Source organism: Heptranchias perlo, chromosome 8 (genome assembly GCF_035084215.1).
Source record: "Heptranchias perlo isolate sHepPer1 chromosome 8, sHepPer1.hap1, whole genome shotgun sequence".
Taxonomy (NCBI): domain Eukaryota; kingdom Metazoa; phylum Chordata; class Chondrichthyes; order Hexanchiformes; family Hexanchidae; genus Heptranchias; species Heptranchias perlo.
The window spans coordinates 31,659,224-31,676,180 of record NC_090332.1 but is presented as its reverse complement, the minus strand read 5'-3'; the positions used below and the strand labels follow the sequence as shown (position 1 = coordinate 31,676,180).

Genomic DNA, 16,957 nt, shown 5'->3' with positions numbered 1-16,957 from the left:
AAGTCAAGTGTTAATAGGGACAGTGTGAGTACAGGGATAATTTGATTTCCACCTTATTATCCAAATAGTAAGCTTAGATTGTATGGTTATGTATTTGTTTTGTAGCAAAATATCTCTAGCCCTGAATTTCTGCAGAGTTCTCCCAATCTTTCACTTCGGTGGAAGATCAGCGGAAACCCTGGAGAAACTGTGTAAACGTCTTTTTTAAGCCATTTACCAATCTCCCACTGGAGAACCCATGAGTATAAATATCTGTCTATAGTTTACTCCTCTTAATTCAATTTATCTGATAATTCATTTATAAGCGATAAATCCACACTTTGCTGTGTTAATTATGTTGCTTAATTCAAATTATTGAGGTATAGATTTTCAACTTGCCGATGGCAAATCAATGAAAAAGAAATATCAGGAAGCACTTCTTCATACTAAGGGTACTAGGCGGGGTGTAAAACGGATGGTTGATTCACTATTGCCTGTTTTTCATACATACGAACAATGACAAACAGGAAAAGACCCTCTGGTCCATCCAGCCTGTCCCACACTATCATGATACCTTGTGTATCACAATATATACACTCCCATCCTACACCTATTTTCCTTCAAATTGGCCTGGGTTTTTATCGGGTTTTTCGCTTCTCCCAAGAGATCACATGGGGGGTAATTTTAACTCCCAAGAACGTGTAGGTTGGCGGCGGGTGGGAGTTGAACATAGTTGTTTTTTGGGTCGCGACCGCAAACCAGCTTCACTTCTGGGATTAATGTGGGTGCGTAAAAGTACAGGCTTCCCACTGGGAATGCAAAGTCTGAAAATTTTGCGGTTATGACCCAAATAAACCACTATTTTCAACTCCCACCATCCACCCCCCCCAACCCACCCATTCTTGGGGGTTAAAATCACTCCCCATGTGATCTCTTGGGAGAAGCGAAAAACCCGATAAAAACCCATGCCAATTTGAAGGAAAAAAATCTGGGTAATTTCTCTCCAACCCCTTTGGCGATCGAAACTAGTCCAGGAGATCACTCTGGTCCTAAATTCTATGCATTACATTACTTACAAAAGTTATTTTTGTAAGAGGTGATCTCCACCCCAGCCAGAAGCAGGTCCAGCTCTTGCTTGAAAGAATTCAGTGAATCAGCATCCACCGCATGAGCCAGCAGTCTGTTCCAGAGGTCCACTATTCTCTGGAACCACCTCCTGATATCTAACCTAGATCTGGCCTTGTACAACTTAAAATTGTGAACCCTGGTCCTCCCTAATGAATTTAAGTGGAACAAACTGTCAACTGGAACACAATCTATTCCTTTCATCATCTTATAAACCTCAATCAGATCACCCCTAAGTCGACGCTTTTCTAAAGTGTACAGTCCCAGCTCTTTTAACCCCACTTGATTACTAAAATGCTTTAAGCTGGGAATTAGCCTGGTGGCCGTCCTCTGCACCCTTTCCAATGCCTCAATATCACTCACCATGTAAGGAGACCAAAACTGGACACAGTATTCCAAATGAGGCCTGACTAAGGCCTTGTACAAGGACAAAATAATTTGCTTTGTTTTATAGTCAATTGTCCTACAAATGCACTCCAACACCCTATTTGCTCTAGCTAATGCTTCACGGCATTGCTCATGGGCCTTTAGTGATCTATGCACTAGAATACCCAGATCTCTTTCTTTCTCCACCTGCTTTAATGCTTTTCCCTGAAGGGTGTATGTATGTTGAGCATTTGTCCTGCCTACACTGCACTTCTCCAAATTAAACATCATTTGCCAGTTACGAGCCCAGTCCCCCAACACATCAAGATCCACCTGTAGCAATTGAGCATTGACTATAGTCCTGACAGTCGCACAGATCTTGTAAATTTGCAGATTGTACCCCCAACACCTACATCTAGATCATTAATAAATACTGTAAAAAGCAACAGCCCCAACACCGATCCCTGCAGGACACCACCGGTGACCAGTATCCAAACAGATCCAAATCCATCTATAACTACTTTCTGCCTAAGTCCTTCCAGCCAGTTCTCAATCCAGCTCAATATATTACCACTAATACCGGAGGCTTCGATCTTGTAGAGAAGCCTCTTGTGCGGTACCTTGTCAAATGCTTTTTGGAAATCTAATAAGACAATATCTACTGGGCTTCGCTCTGCACCATCTCGGTGACTTCTTCAAAAAATATAATCAAATTTGTTATAATCATCCAGCGATAATAGTTAAAATGATTTCCTGGGGGTAAATTTTAACATGGCAGCGGGAACTCAGCAGGGGAGCTGAATAGTCACCTGGGAAACCTGGAAAAAGTTTGCACGCTTTGGCTCGAGCGATTGAGACTCAATTGAAGACCCTTAATGTGGCTTCCGGGTTTCGGGTCTCCAAGCTGCACAGTGGAGGTACTGCGCACCCGAATGACATGCGGGGAACTGGAGTATTTAAAGGGCAACCAATGATTTTGAGGGAGGAAGGAGGAATTTGAAGAAATGGAGCATCAAAGGACTAGGCCAGCACCCCGGTTTAATGACTGTTTGCTTAAATTGCTACTGGCTGGTGTAAGGAACAGAAGGGACATACTGTACACAGGTGATAGGAGGAAGCGCCCTGACTCTGCCACCAAGAAGGACTGGCTCGAGGTGGCAGAAGAGCTGAGCAGCAGGAGCGCCGTAGAAAGGACGTGGGTGCAGTGCAGGAAGCGCTTTAATGACTTAACCAGCTCAGGAAAAGTGAGTAGAGTTACTGATTCACCTACATCCTGCATCCTGTGGTGTACATTAACCCCCCCTCCCCGCCTCACACTGTCTTGCTAAGCCTACTCCATCACATCACTCCTTACATCCGCTTAAGTGACATTATCGACTTACCTTCACTTTCTGTGCACTTTCTCACCTCCCCATTTGTGAACCCACCACTCCCACTCACTCCCTGATGCACCTCTTTCATTGGCAGCCTCACCCAAAGCAATGCATCCATCGGGTGACCACATCATCCTCACTCATTCACACGTCAGTTCTTTCTCCCCTTGTAAGAGAAGAGAGTGTAAAATGCATGGGAGACGAGTAGGACTGGAGGGGGCCACCACAAATAGTGCCCCTGACAGAGATGGAGGAGGAGGCCTTGGAGCTCAGCCGCACGGTTGAATGCCTGGCTGTCAGAGATGCCGACACTGGCACCCCACAAACAGCTGATGACAAAACTTTAACACCCTTCACACGCATCAACAACACAAATTAATGTTATCAATGATTGACCTGTTGCACACCTCAGTATGCTCATTGCAAACTAACTTCTGCAATGATTGTCAATATTGCTTTATGTTCTATTCAAGGATTGATGAAGAGGCACGTGCCTTGGAAGAGGGCGAATCCTCAGAGGAGCTCCATTCCTCTCATGGAAACATCATATACAGCCACGCACCAGCGCAGATACTCGGAATTCGGTGGGTCCTGTTAGGCAGATAATTGGGTTGTCACCTGGTGATTCACCACCCACAAGTGAGCATGAGCAGACACTGGTGGCAGGGGCAGTTGTGGAGAGTCCACGTTGGGGGGGGGGGGGCGCACTCCTCTCCAAGCTCTGCTTAGCTGGATGCAGATGCTGAACCCTGGGGGGGTCATCATTGAGATTGAGAATGATAGAGGTATAGATGCACCTTTGCGAGGTACTAGAAAATGTGCCACGCACACTCTCCACAATAGCGGAAAGGATAGAAAACTCCACCTCCAGCATTAGTGGAATGGTGGCACAGGTAAGTGTGGGAATGTCTGCGATGGAGAGAATGGCTGCCTCCATTGAGCTTCAAGCATGGCTCACAAATGAGTCCATTCAGGCCGTGACAATGGCTGTGCGGACCTAGGATGCCAACTTTTCTGCCACCTTAAACAGGCAGACAGATACTTTAGCCGTGGCCTTAGAACGTTTCACAAATGTGCTCCAAGCTGTTGTCCAGCAGAGTGGTAGGAGTGATGTGACCGTGGCCCAGGAGACGGATGATGGTGAAAGATGAGATGGAAGTGGGAACTCCACACAAAGTGTTCCCACTTCCTACTCGTTGCCCAACCCCCCCCTTAACCAGTACACATTGCCTGCTCTCCCGATGGCTAAGTCTGCCCCTGCACAGGTGCAGGTACAGCAGTCTTTGGCAGGGCCCTCACATGCTCCAAAACCCAGAGGGCATAGGCCGAAAGCATCTCAGCAGTCAGGGCAGGGACCTGAGCAATCTGCTACTACCTCTGCTGAAGCCATAGGGGATGCACCACGTAGAAGCGGTAGGAAGAGGAAGGCTAGGATTTTGTAATCAGCCTTTCATGTGCTTCATCATGAATGGCAAGATTTGATGCCACCCATTGGGCCCGTTTACAATGGGTGTATGTGTGGTTGAAGGACTGCGGAGAGGAGGGCTGGTATTGGTGGTGGTGGTGATGGTGGTGATTGTTCCAAGCTGTCTGAGTAGTTAACTATCTTCATTTTGCAGATCTCTATGACTGACTCTCTGGCATCACAAGCAGCCATATGTGCCACAGCTCCATTTATCCATCTTTGCTCCATATCCCTTGATACCCTTACCTAGCGAAAATCTATCTATCTCAGTCTTGAAAGCTCCAACTGTCTTAACATGCACGTCCTTTTGGGGGAGTGAGTTCCAGATTTCTATTACCCTTAGTGTGAAATAGTGCATCCTGATATTGCTTCTGAATGACCTAGCTCTAATTTTAAGATTATGTCATCTCGTCCTTGATTCCCCTGCCAGAGAAAATAGTTTCTCCGTATCTATTCTGTCAAATCTTTTCAACATTTTAAATACCTCAATCTGATCACCTCTTAATCTTCTATACTCAAGGAAGTACAAGCTAAATTTATTCAACCTGTCCTCATAATTTAACATTTTTAGCCAGGATATTATTCTGCTGTGCACCCCCTCCAAGGCCAATACATCCTTCCTGAGGCACAGAGCCCAAAACTGAATGTAATGCTCATAATAAGTCATTGGATACTTTGGGAGGAATTCTCTACAATTGCACCCAAAATCAGGTGGAATCACGACGGAAAATGATGGAAAATGTGGGCGGTGAGAACCTCTCACTGCCTCAATGCCTTGAACTGGATTTTGCTCCACCAGAACCGCAACTGCTCCTTCCCCATCCACCAGATGAAAGTGGTGGTGGGTGGCAGGGCCTGGATCTCTTATGGACTTCCCTCCCATCTGCCCCAGTCTTACCCCTGCTTCCCAGGTCTGCCTTGTGGTAGGCTTTAAGAAGCGGCAGTAAAGTATTTGAGTTACCCCAACGAAAAGTGGACCTTATAGCAGCCACCTCTCCTTCCAAGTCAGGCCCAGCATTTACCTACTGAAGGGCTGTCCCAACTTTACCCCCTCATCTGTCACTCTACCATACTGTGTGTTATTGCTTCCGCTGTTCATTCCCGAACTTACGTCTTACCAATAGGACCCCCATACACCTTTACCTCTTGCATTCTGTTCACCTTTCATTTCTTGCTCTCCTCTTCTCATCTTGTTTCCATCCCTTTTTCCTGTGTCTTTCCTCACCCTTCTTTGTCCCTTCACCTTTTTCCATTTGTCCTTTCTTCTCTCCCTCCCTTCATCCTTTCCCTTTTTTCTTTTCTCCTTCACCTCACTGTTACTCCTCACCATTTCCTTCTTCCTTAACCCTTCTTCTTCACCCTTCGCCTCCCACACTATTTCCTTATTCCTCTGCTTTGCTTTCCTCTCTCCCTACTGCTGTCCCTCAACTTATCAACTACACCTGTGCTTGAAACTCTCAGGATGCCACAGACTGAGTGTGTGCAGAATTTCCCAGCATCTATGATTCTCTCAGTGGAACTGGAATCATGTCCTTCATTGTAATGTAACTGGATTTAAACAGCATTTGTTCTGCTGAATGATTTGAAAATAAGTTGGTGGTTAATTTTCAAAGCTATTTTGAGGTAACTAATTTCTAGTACTTACTTATTATGTCAGAGAGGCTGGTATGTGTGTATGTTTGTGCGTGCACATGTGTGTGTCTATAAGAGAGAAAGACAATGTCAAGCATTACCATGCTTCACTGTTCTCAATCAAAACCATCCATTACTCCATGGTTATTCCTGGAAGTGAAGGACAATTTTATGACTAACCAATGGTATGACTCCTCCCCATCAATGCTGACACACACCACAGTCCACCTCTGATTCTACCAAAACACATGACCTCCATCCAATACTACCAAGCTCCAGGATATCCTCCACACTTGCTGCTAAACTGCAGGCCCCCATTAGAATACTGTCAAACCCAAGGACCCTCTTCTGTGCTACTAAACCCCAGAACCTTCCCATGCTGCAACAATTTAACACCCCTCCATGCAGTGCTGCCAAATTCCAGGACCACTCGCTTTAGTACTTCCAAATCTCAGAATCCCCTTGCTGCTAAGCCACAGGATCCCTCTCCTCAAGTGCTGCAATATGTCAGGACCACTCTTGAATGTTACCAGGTAAGGATGCTCCTAAGTGCTGCTAAAAACCCATTATCTGACTCAGTGCAGCTAAATACCATGTACCTACCTTCAACCTTATACATACTGCCTACCATCTTGCTATATATCATGGGTTTTAGAATTCAGTATATACGTAAAGGAATATCTAGAATAAAGTAAAAATCTTATGTCTGTCTACAAAATCTTACGCCCTGTTGTCACATTTTGGCACACTTTTGTGTCCCTATTCTCCATTTTAAATTTGTATGTTCACATTTATAATGGAGACTGCCTATGTAAACTTGTCATGCTGTTATTACATCCTCTCAACAGTGGAAGCACGACAGCACCTCAAATTTGCAACTCCCAGCTCCTCATCTTGTACAGCATACATTGAAATTACTATGCTTCAATCAATTCTACTTCTCTGTTTTCCTAAATGCTTAAGTTTTGCTATTTAACTATAAACAATAATAAAAAAATCAAAGTATTATATTAAAATATAAGAACAGAATATATGCATTTAAAATAGAGACTGCTTTATATCTGTGTGTTCCAGTTCAATTATCTCCCCCTTGTAACCCCACTTCACCTGAACACTACACCTGGTCTTGACTCCCCGTGCACGATGATAGGGGAAATTGAGGAGTATATATAGAAATATTTTGAACATGCCACATTTCAAAAGTCACACTTCAGTCATCGTACCTCAAAGTGTCACCCTTTGTTACAGATGAAAAGCAATCTTCAGAAAAAAAAACTATAAAAAAGAAATATATCATTTCTTGCTGCTGCCATTATGGTGGAAATTAATCATCCTGTAATTGATCTCAGGATGTGTCTAAAAGAATCAGCCTCTAACCGACTTATTTGCAGTAATTTCACATTATGGTCATAAAGGGGCAGACCAAGTTGCATGGTTATAATGAAGTTCTGTCGTAATGTCTATTTATCCCAGGAGCATGAATGGGAATGTCTGACAAGTAGATCCAGATGAGCAACAATTACAAAACACATCCCACTGTGAACATCTCCAATTCTTCCAACTCACATAAAAACATAATAAAAACATTTATAATTTAATTAGTAATTTAAGAAAGAATACTCCTAATTCTAAAAGTTTATTACTTTATCAGAATGCTGATTGTACATGTGAAAAATCCTCTTGTTGAAACACACTACAAATGAAGAGAACATATAAAAAACAAGATTTTGTTCCATGTGGCTTTTCTACGCATCAAAAATAACTACTGCCCCACTACAACTATTTTGCTGTTACGTATTACGTCTATTATTTTAATGTTCAAATATCCGCTGGTGATCATCAGATGTATTAAGACCTGCCAGCTTAAAGAAGCATCTCTCCTAAGAGTGAGGTGTGATCAAGAGGTAAAATTTTAGATTGATCACTTGTGAGAGAAAAAAGTAAAAACAAAATTGTCTCTTTCCTTCTGCGGCTGTCTTGCTTGTTCTTTTTTTGTTGCTTTCTGCTTGCATTCAATTTTTAAAATCTGTTTTTCGCTCTCACACTTTTTACATTATAATATCTATCCCTTTATTTGTCTTAGGTTCTTTTTCATACTTATTCTCTCAGCTTTTGTGCGAGTCTATTATTTCATGTGTCTTCTCTCATTTCTGTAAATCTCCATTTTTCTATATGGCTCTGAAACATGTTCTTTATTGATACATCCAATTTCTGTATCTTGCCTCTTTTGAATCTAGGGTAGGCAGTAAGATGGTAGCTACATGTACTGATCTGGGTATCAAGATAAGGTGGGTGAAGATGTCCAGGAGTTGCTGAACATGCATGAGTGAGAGAGAAATTAGGGCTTTGGGACTCTGTCTGACAGGGAGGAAATAGTGGATGTGGACCCAGGGTTGGCATGTAGGGAGCAGGGGGCAGAGGGGGTTTGTTGATGGGGAGTACTTGTGGAGTGTTGGATCCAGGAGTACTCATAAATGATGGGTTGTGGGACATCTGAGCACTTGAGCTGAGCCCTGGGAACATTCTGGGAGGAATGGAAAAATAGTGCCTGGGACAACTTGATAAGTGGAAGGGTAGCTGGACTGTGGAGTCTGTGAGTATTTGGTGGTGGTGGTGAGGGGGGGGGGGGGTGGGGGGGGGGTTTCTGAGGTTTAGTTGCACTCATCAGTCTGGGAGAACTTGGTTGCTCTTGGAGAGGTTGGGCCGTTGTCAGAGAGTCTTCAGAGGGCTAAGGTTTGTGAGTTCCCGGGCCTCTTTGAGAGTACTCGGGTAAGGGGTCTGGGATCTTGTAGCACTCAGGTGGTCTGGAAACACTCAGTGTATCTGGGTTCTGGGAGTACTCAGGAACTAGGATGTGTGACCATTCAGGGGGCTGAGATCTATAAGTACGGGGTGGGAGGGGTTGGAGCACTTTTGGGGCGAATTAATGATTGGCTGGAAATGGACACATATGTTGCACTGGATTGTTGCTGCTTCTTTACAGTTGACACATTTGATCAAGGAAGGAGAGAGCATGATTGTGCCAGGAATCAGTTCATGCCGCCATGATAATACATGTATGGAGGCCTCAGAAATAATGCATGCAAGGGAGGGATATATCAGGACACTAAAAAGCACTGACGTAGCAGCTGGAGAAAAAGCCCAGCTCAAGGATTTAAGCCCTAGCAACAGAGCAGAAAGTAACTCCCTGAGAGAGAAGTGGCCAAGCAAGAAAAGTTGCTGGAGGCATTGGAAGGTGGAATGAGTATCTTTATAGACACTTTCCTATATCCAGTGAACATGTCAGACACACACCAGGTGCAAAACCTTTGGTTATATATTTTTACATTATTTTGAATTGCTATGAAAAATCATAATTTGAGTTTTGTCCCTAAGGATATGATTCCAGATGGTTGTAACATGAAAAAAAAATTAATCAAAATAAAAAAGGGTTATTTTTTTCCATTTATCACTGCTTCTGTTTTAAACAGTAAAATTGTGAGTGTGCAGCATGAGTGCACATTGCAAAGTTACTTGGTGGAAACTAGTTAAAACAATGCAGAATACAGCACTAACATTATTGCCCAGTGAAAATCCAAGCCAAAATATCCACTATAGAAATGTGACTCACAGTCAAAATGGACACAAGGTTATCAGTACCATTTTGGAGTGGGGAAAGAGGGATAATGATGACCTACACCAAATGCATACAGAACCCAATTTTACTGAAGCACATCATTCTGTCAAATAAACTGTGACTGGAATAATAACATCACCCAATATAAAAACGATCTCCACAAAAAAGATCTTGCTTTGATTACTCTATGATGATCCATCTCATCTTTTTTAATTTAGATATTTTTAATGAATCAATTTTCACCAGCAATAACAGTTCAACTATCAAAATACTGTTTAATTACATTTACTTTTTTAAAGTTGTATCAATTTCCCACTGATTCATTAGTAAAAATTAGATAATTTCATATTCACTGCAAGACTAGCTAAACTAATCAGCTAAAGCGTGTGTCATATTTCAGTCGAAACTGTAGCCATGATATGAGTTTTATACTCAGTCCCTGTACCCAAAGACCAGAATTAATGAATTATCTATTGATTAAATTCCACTCTAACAAATCTACCATGGCAAATAAATGAACTACTCAGGGCACATGTAGGCCATGGCCAGACATGTCAGGGCAATCGATCAGTCTTTAGTGCTCTATTGGGAAGCTTCAGGAACTGATAATAATGACAATCAAGAAATGCTAAAAAAAAAGAAAAACCAGAATTTTTTCCCTTTCCTTTACTAGTTTTTCCTACTCTTCATCGGTTCTTTGGGTTCCCCCATATCAAGTACCATTCTGGGCCAGTAACTTGTTCAAGGTCCTTGTTACAAATTTCATGTCTGGCTTAGATATTCTTTTGAGTACAATGGTGCTAGTCAATCCGGGAAGCAGTCCAAGCGACTTATGTTCAGGGCCGTGTCTGTACTTCCCAATATCTAATTATATGATAGCATATCCTGAGGGTGTAACAATAGGACCCCCTTGTGATCTGAACTGATATCATGCCTTTTACATGCACCCTCACATGCGCTTCTTCAATCTTTTCGAAGGTGGACTGAAACACTATAGTGAGACGAGGCCAAATACAAACTGTTAATCTGCTTTATTATACAGACAACTAGTGAATGTACAGAATAATAGATGTAATCAAATTTCACCTTGATTTCAGAATAAATCAAAAAATAAATAAATTTGAGAATAAATCAAGCTGAGATTTGATTACATCCATTTCTCTGTACATTCACTTGCTGTCTGTAGAATAAGAAAAATAACACAAACTACACCACACTATCCTTATTAGTGGGCTTGTATATCTTTACCTGATCAGTCTTCTGATTCTGACCGACTCTGGCATTGAGAAGGGTGAAGTTCTCCTCACTAGACAAGGCTTCCTTCATAGATCTAGCTGGTTGAATTACTTGCCCTGTGACTCTTTGTCCTTTTCTCTCTGTGCTCCCAGCAAGTGGGAGGACTTCTTCTTTATTCAGTAAGCTTTTCAATAAAACTGACTACCTCTCCCATTGGGATCTGGGTTTAACGAAAACATCTTATGCTATACTCAAAATGAATAGGGGCCATCCTTGCTTAATGGTCCTTGAATTATCATTGCTATGATTAGTCAACAACTCCATTATCATTGTATCATGCAACTACCGGGATGGTAGAAGGTGAACTAGGTGGACCTTTGTCTTTTTTTGTCCAGCAATTCCTATGTTCCTATGAGACAATTGACATTGAAACAGACAGTGAGCTGCAACATTACGCAAATTGGCTCATCTTGCTTTAAAACTAATCTTCAATGCCGGCAGCCTGTGGCTGTTTTTAAACATGTGCAAATTTGCTTTGTTTTAAAACACACTTAAACATAGCTCATTCCTAAATCCTTTCCATGAAGTAACATTCCATGACAGTCCCCAACTTGGCCTGGAATTTCTTGTCAATTTGCACCCAAAAAATGGCAATGCCAACTTCCGGTGGAAAAGATCAAGGAAATTTGGGTGTAAGTGACTTATGCCTGTTCTTAAGATGTGCCCAAATTTCCTTGGCCAGTTCTTCGAACCATTGCCTAGACCTTCCTCTGCTCATCAGCAAAGCCCCGCCCCCTTCTGAATGAGCATTCAAAGCAGATTTCCTGAACGCAGGTTCAGGACGAGTGTAAATTTGCACCCAAATTTTTAGGTGCACAGGCCTTCTTTGAATTTACGCTTATTAGAACGGTTGTGATTGTTAGTAGTTCGGTGACACACAGGGTTAGCTATGACTAGAAAAGTATTTTTGAATCAGAGACCTTATACCCTTTCATAATGGGGAACAATTCTTACCCAATTCCTCCTCACCATATTGGGCTACTAATATAAAAGATCTCTTGCTGACCCTTACACTCCGTTTGTAGTTTAATAATAATTGCTTGTAAAAAGATCAGCAGCAAACAGAGTGTAAGGGTCGGGAGGTGATCGCCGTATTAGTAGCCCAATGAGAAGAAAGTGGGTCAAAATGCAAAGTGGGTGTCCATTTCCAACGATCTACCTGTCAAGTTTAGATAAATTTTATAAAGGTCAGAACTAACCTATCCAGTGACACGTTTCATTGTGGGGAACTTGACATGACTTAAACAAAACGGTCGATGCTACAGCCCTTTAAATGGTAACGAGATGACAGTAAACAGCGCTCACAGCCATTGCATGAGCTCATAAATAACGCAGCTAACTTTTTTTAAGTGTCAAATTTTTTGACTTGTTAAGTAGTACAGTATAATTTTGGTTATTTTTGAATTGCAGCTAAAAAGGACACTTTTTAAAAAAAGGTTTGGTTCGTTCTGAAGGAACAAAAAAAGTATTCGATGTTCATGTTGCCTGTTCTAGCTCTGTTAGATTGTCATGAATAAAGGTTGCTCAGTATCTAGTCTTTCTTGTATAAAAAGTGTATATTGTATTAAAATTGTGCCACCAAACTCCAGATGTTCTGCTGTACAGATTTCACTATAGTATAATAATTTGAAAGAGGTAAAATCTGAAACCGTATTTATTGATTAATGTCCGTAACGGTTTAATGGAAAGACAGTGAGTGTATTTAAAGTTTAATAGAGACAAATGAAAACCCTTGCTACTAACTTAATCTGCATTTTGTCTTTTGTGATCTTTTGAATATGATAAGAGTGAAAATATGCGTGGTGAATACATGGTGAATCGCCAATATCAACTGCGTGTTGTCAGAGAGGGAGAGGAGACAGATATGTCACCGTAGAAGTCAGTTGTCTACCCACAGGGAGGGAACATTGGAGTGAGTAACTTATGTATATCCTAGTTAATAGCATCAAATGGGGCTTTGGCAGAAGGCTGGAAGAAAGGGAATGGTTCTCGGCTTGGAAGACTTGACAGGGGATAAAATAACATAAAATTGGAAACAAGAAATCAGTAAAAGCAGAATATCAATCTGTTTATGCAATTTAAGTTCTTTCCAATACTCTGTTCAGACCCTTACTAGACATTATTTTTTCAATCACTCATGGGATTGGAGCTAATATATTAGTGTGGATTGAGGATTGGTTAACAGACAGAAAACAGAGAGTAGGAATAAACGGGTCGTTTTCGGTTTGGCAGAGTGTAACTAGTAGGGTGCTCCGAGGATCAGTGCTTGGGCTTCAGTTGTTTACAATCTGTATCAATGACTTACATGAGGGGACAGAGTGTAATGTATCCAAGTTTGCTGATGATACAAAATTAGGTGGGAAAGTAAGCTGTGAGGAGGATGCAAAGAGGCTGCAAAGGGATAGAGACAGGTTAAGTGAGTGGGCAAGAAGGTGACAGATGGAGTACAATGTGGGGAAATGTGAAATTATCTACTTTGGTAGGAAGAATAGAAAAGTAGAATATTTTTTAAAAGGCGAGAGATTAAGAAATGTTGGTAGTCAGAGGGATTTGGGTGTCCTTGTGCATGAATCACAGAAAATTAACATGCAGCTACAGCAAGCAATCGGGAAGGCAAATTGTATGTTAGCCTTTACTGCAAGGGGGTTGGAGTATAAGAGTAAGGAGGTCTTCCTGCAATTATATAGGGCTATGGTGAGACCACACCTGAAATACTGTGTACAGTTTTGGTCTCCTTACCTAAAGAAGGATATACTTGCCTTAGAGGGGGTGCAATGAAAGTTTACTAGATTGATTTCTGGATGAGAGGGTTGTCCTATGAGGAGAGATTGAGTTGAATGGGCCTATATTCTCTGGAGCTTAGAAGAATGAGAGGTGATCTCATTGAAACATATAAAATTCTTAGCAGGCTTGACAGGGTAGAGACTGAGAGGCTTTTTCCCTTGGCTGGCGAGTCTAGAACTTGAGGTCATGGCCTCAAGATAAGGGGTCGGCCATTTAGGACTGAGATGAGGAAAAATTTCTTCACTCAGAGGGTTGTGAATCTTTGGCATTCTCTACCCAGAGGACTAAGGCTGCTCAGCTGTTGAGTATATTCAAGACTGAGATCGATAGATATTTAGACTCTAAGGGAATCAAGGGATATGAGGATAGGGCAGGAAAGTGGAGTTGAGGTAGAAGATCAGTCATGATCTTATTGAATGTCAGAGCAGACTCGAGGGGCCATATGACCTACTGCTGCTCCTATTTCTGATGTTCTTATGTCCTTATTTTCTCATATTTATCTTTATCAAATGCAGAAGCACTGTTTCTACAACAGTAGTTATTGCTGCTCCTACCTTGTGTGGAAGTTGACATTTCTATTGCTACTAATTTGATTGGTTAAAACAATGCACAATTGAGTTTACATTGTGAAATTCTGTAGAAACAGGTGTTTCCTAAAAAATGTTGCAACTTTTGACTTTAAAACACATATAAAGACTATTAGGACATAATGGTTTTTTGTTAGTCCCTCCCCAATTTTATACAATCTCTTGTTCCAGACATCGTGCCCCAAAATTTGGAAACGGCAGCAAATAACACTGAGGATTCAGCATGTATTTTCTGTAAAAATGATGTCTGCAATTAAAATCCAAATTATTACTAAATCCATTATTTTTAGAATGTAAGAGATTTTACTTACCTTGAATTGATAACATGTATCTGCGGTGCAGCTATATCATCAGGTTTATCCTCAACAGTAGTGACTTGGGTCCTGTTGCTTTTAACACAGGCGTAAACTGTGCAGACTTCAACCTTATTATGTAGAAAAATTGATATTACTTTTTCAAAAGTTCCAGAATAAAATTTAAATCCTTATTGCATTAAATCAAACTCAACAGGCATGCATATTATTCTCACTTTCAGAAGCAAACTAAAAATGTGTGAATTATACATTCTTATAGTTGATATATATCCAAGGAAATTCATAATGTCTTATTCTTTCTACTTTCTTTGAGTCATGGAGGCTTCATGGTTAAACATGAAAAACTGCCGTTCCAAGAAAAAATGACTGGAAAATATAAAATAGTATGCAACAAATAGCAGTCATTCATAATAATCATCAGAGCTTTATATCCTTTTGGTGATTTGTAGATGTTCTTTGCTATTATTCATTGTGGGATTGTCCACTGCCTCCCACTGCAACACCTTCAATTTCACTCAGAAAGCTGGGGCCACTTGGTCTGCAGACAGCTCTGCTGATGCCTCAAATGCTAGTCCATGATTGGCTGACAGGAGGTGGAATTTTGCAGTGCAGTATAGATTCTGTTTTTCCCTTAAGCTGGGACATATTCAAAGGCACGTAATGTGCCAAAGGGTACTGTAGCAAAACAGTAAGGGTAAGTAAGTGTTGATAGGCTGGGGTTCTAAATTAAGCATGGGTACCCAGTACTCTTATGTTCTTCTTTGAATAGTATCATTATATCCACTTGAACAGGCAGGTTGAAAGACAGCACTCTGGCTATACAGCACTCCCTCAGTACTACACTGACGTGTCAGCCAGAATTATACGCTCACAAACTTCTCCCTCAGAAATAAGAGTGCTGCCAACTGAGCCAAGCTGATAGCTAAACACTTCTATCTCTAACGGCAACATTATATCTTTTTTTATTTTCTAGATAAACTGATAAAATTTTGAAATCAGTATTTATTTGTTAACATTAAAACACACCTAATATGCATTCTTTAAATTTGGTTATTTTGTATTTGTCATTTTAATTGTAATAATGCTGGATAATAATTCTGCATTTCTTCAGAGCAATTGTAAGAAAACACTTCTGCTAGGAATCGTTATTTGTATCAGAATTAATGGCTGCTGATTCATGTGTTTGGACTGAACACAGCCAGTTTGGTAAACTGAGTAAAGTTAAACTATTTACTTTGATTTTTTACACTTCTGTAAAAAGACATAAAACATTCCAAAAATAGTATAACAAAAAAACGGCCAAAATAAGTACTGAGAAATTAAAACCTAGCTATACTACTCAGGGGGGGGGGGCGGGGGGGGTAGATGCTTACAGTCATGCAGTTTGAAAGTAGTACTTGATTATCGAGTGAGAAGTTGTGGTTATCCTGCTGGTTTCACTTTGTTTTCCGTTCAAGGAAAATAAAACACAATAGGACCTTCTGACAAACAGATTAAGAGTAAAGTTTAAAAGTTTCCAGGCAATCTATTGGACCACCTTTTGACTTTTTAAATATTGCTTCACATCAGTTGCACTTATACTGCATCTGATAGAGAGTCAAACTGGAGTGAGACTACTTCCTTGTGGTGGTCTCACTTTGCCTGTCCAAATTTGATTCTGGTGACTTCACACCAGAATTGCACTACACAGTGCAAACTGAACCAAATGCTTTGTATCAATGTGAAATGCATGGTATAACTGGTCTATAATATGATGAAATGAAAGGACTGGAAAACACCAATATGCACAGAGAAAATAGCTAGAATGCACAAAATTACATGATAGCTAATATGCATGCTATTTAATATAAAAAGAACACTAATCCTAACCTGTATGTCATATATAGTGAATGGAAGCAGATCTGTCAACACAAAAGACCCAGGTAAATTCATGCCAGTCTTATGCTGTTTTGTATTCACATAAATAGAATATTCGGTGACAAGACCATTTGGTTTTGATGGTGATGTCCAGATGACACGAACAGCTGTACTATTGATCACATTGACCTCTGGAGGTAGCATGCCCTCAGGCTCTATAAATGGAGAGGAGAAACAGTCTAAATTCCAGCTGTCACAGAAACTAGTTGGTTAATGAAACATGCATGAGCATTTAAACTTAAAAATGGTTCAATGCAAATCTGGTTATTTTACTGAAATATATATGAATCCAACAAAAGAAGGTTCAAGTCAGAGACAGAAAAGGCAAACCAGTAGCCTAAAATAATGAAGTCAATATAGTAATGACTTGGACTTGGGTGTACAGGGCACAATTTCAAAATTTGCAGATGACACAAAACTCGGAACTGTAGTAAACAGTGAGGATAGTAATAGACTTCAAAGGACATAGACAGGCTGGTGGAATGGGCGGACACATGGCAGAT

At 40.9% G+C, this 16,957-nt stretch overlaps 1 protein-coding gene across 1 annotated transcript in view; it reads right to left on the bottom strand.

Moving 5' to 3' along the window:
- ush2a (Usher syndrome 2A (autosomal recessive, mild)) overlaps positions 1-16,957 on the bottom strand; it is a 744,800-nt gene that overhangs the window by 181,225 nt on the left and 546,618 nt on the right. Inside the window, exons 49-50 of the mRNA XM_067989549.1 lie at positions 16,407-16,609; positions 14,535-14,647 (exon numbers count right to left, since the gene is read on the bottom strand). Of these exons, the coding sequence (XP_067845650.1) occupies positions 14,535-14,647; positions 16,407-16,609 (316 nt within the window). The remainder of the gene's footprint in view (positions 1-14,534; positions 14,648-16,406; positions 16,610-16,957) is intronic.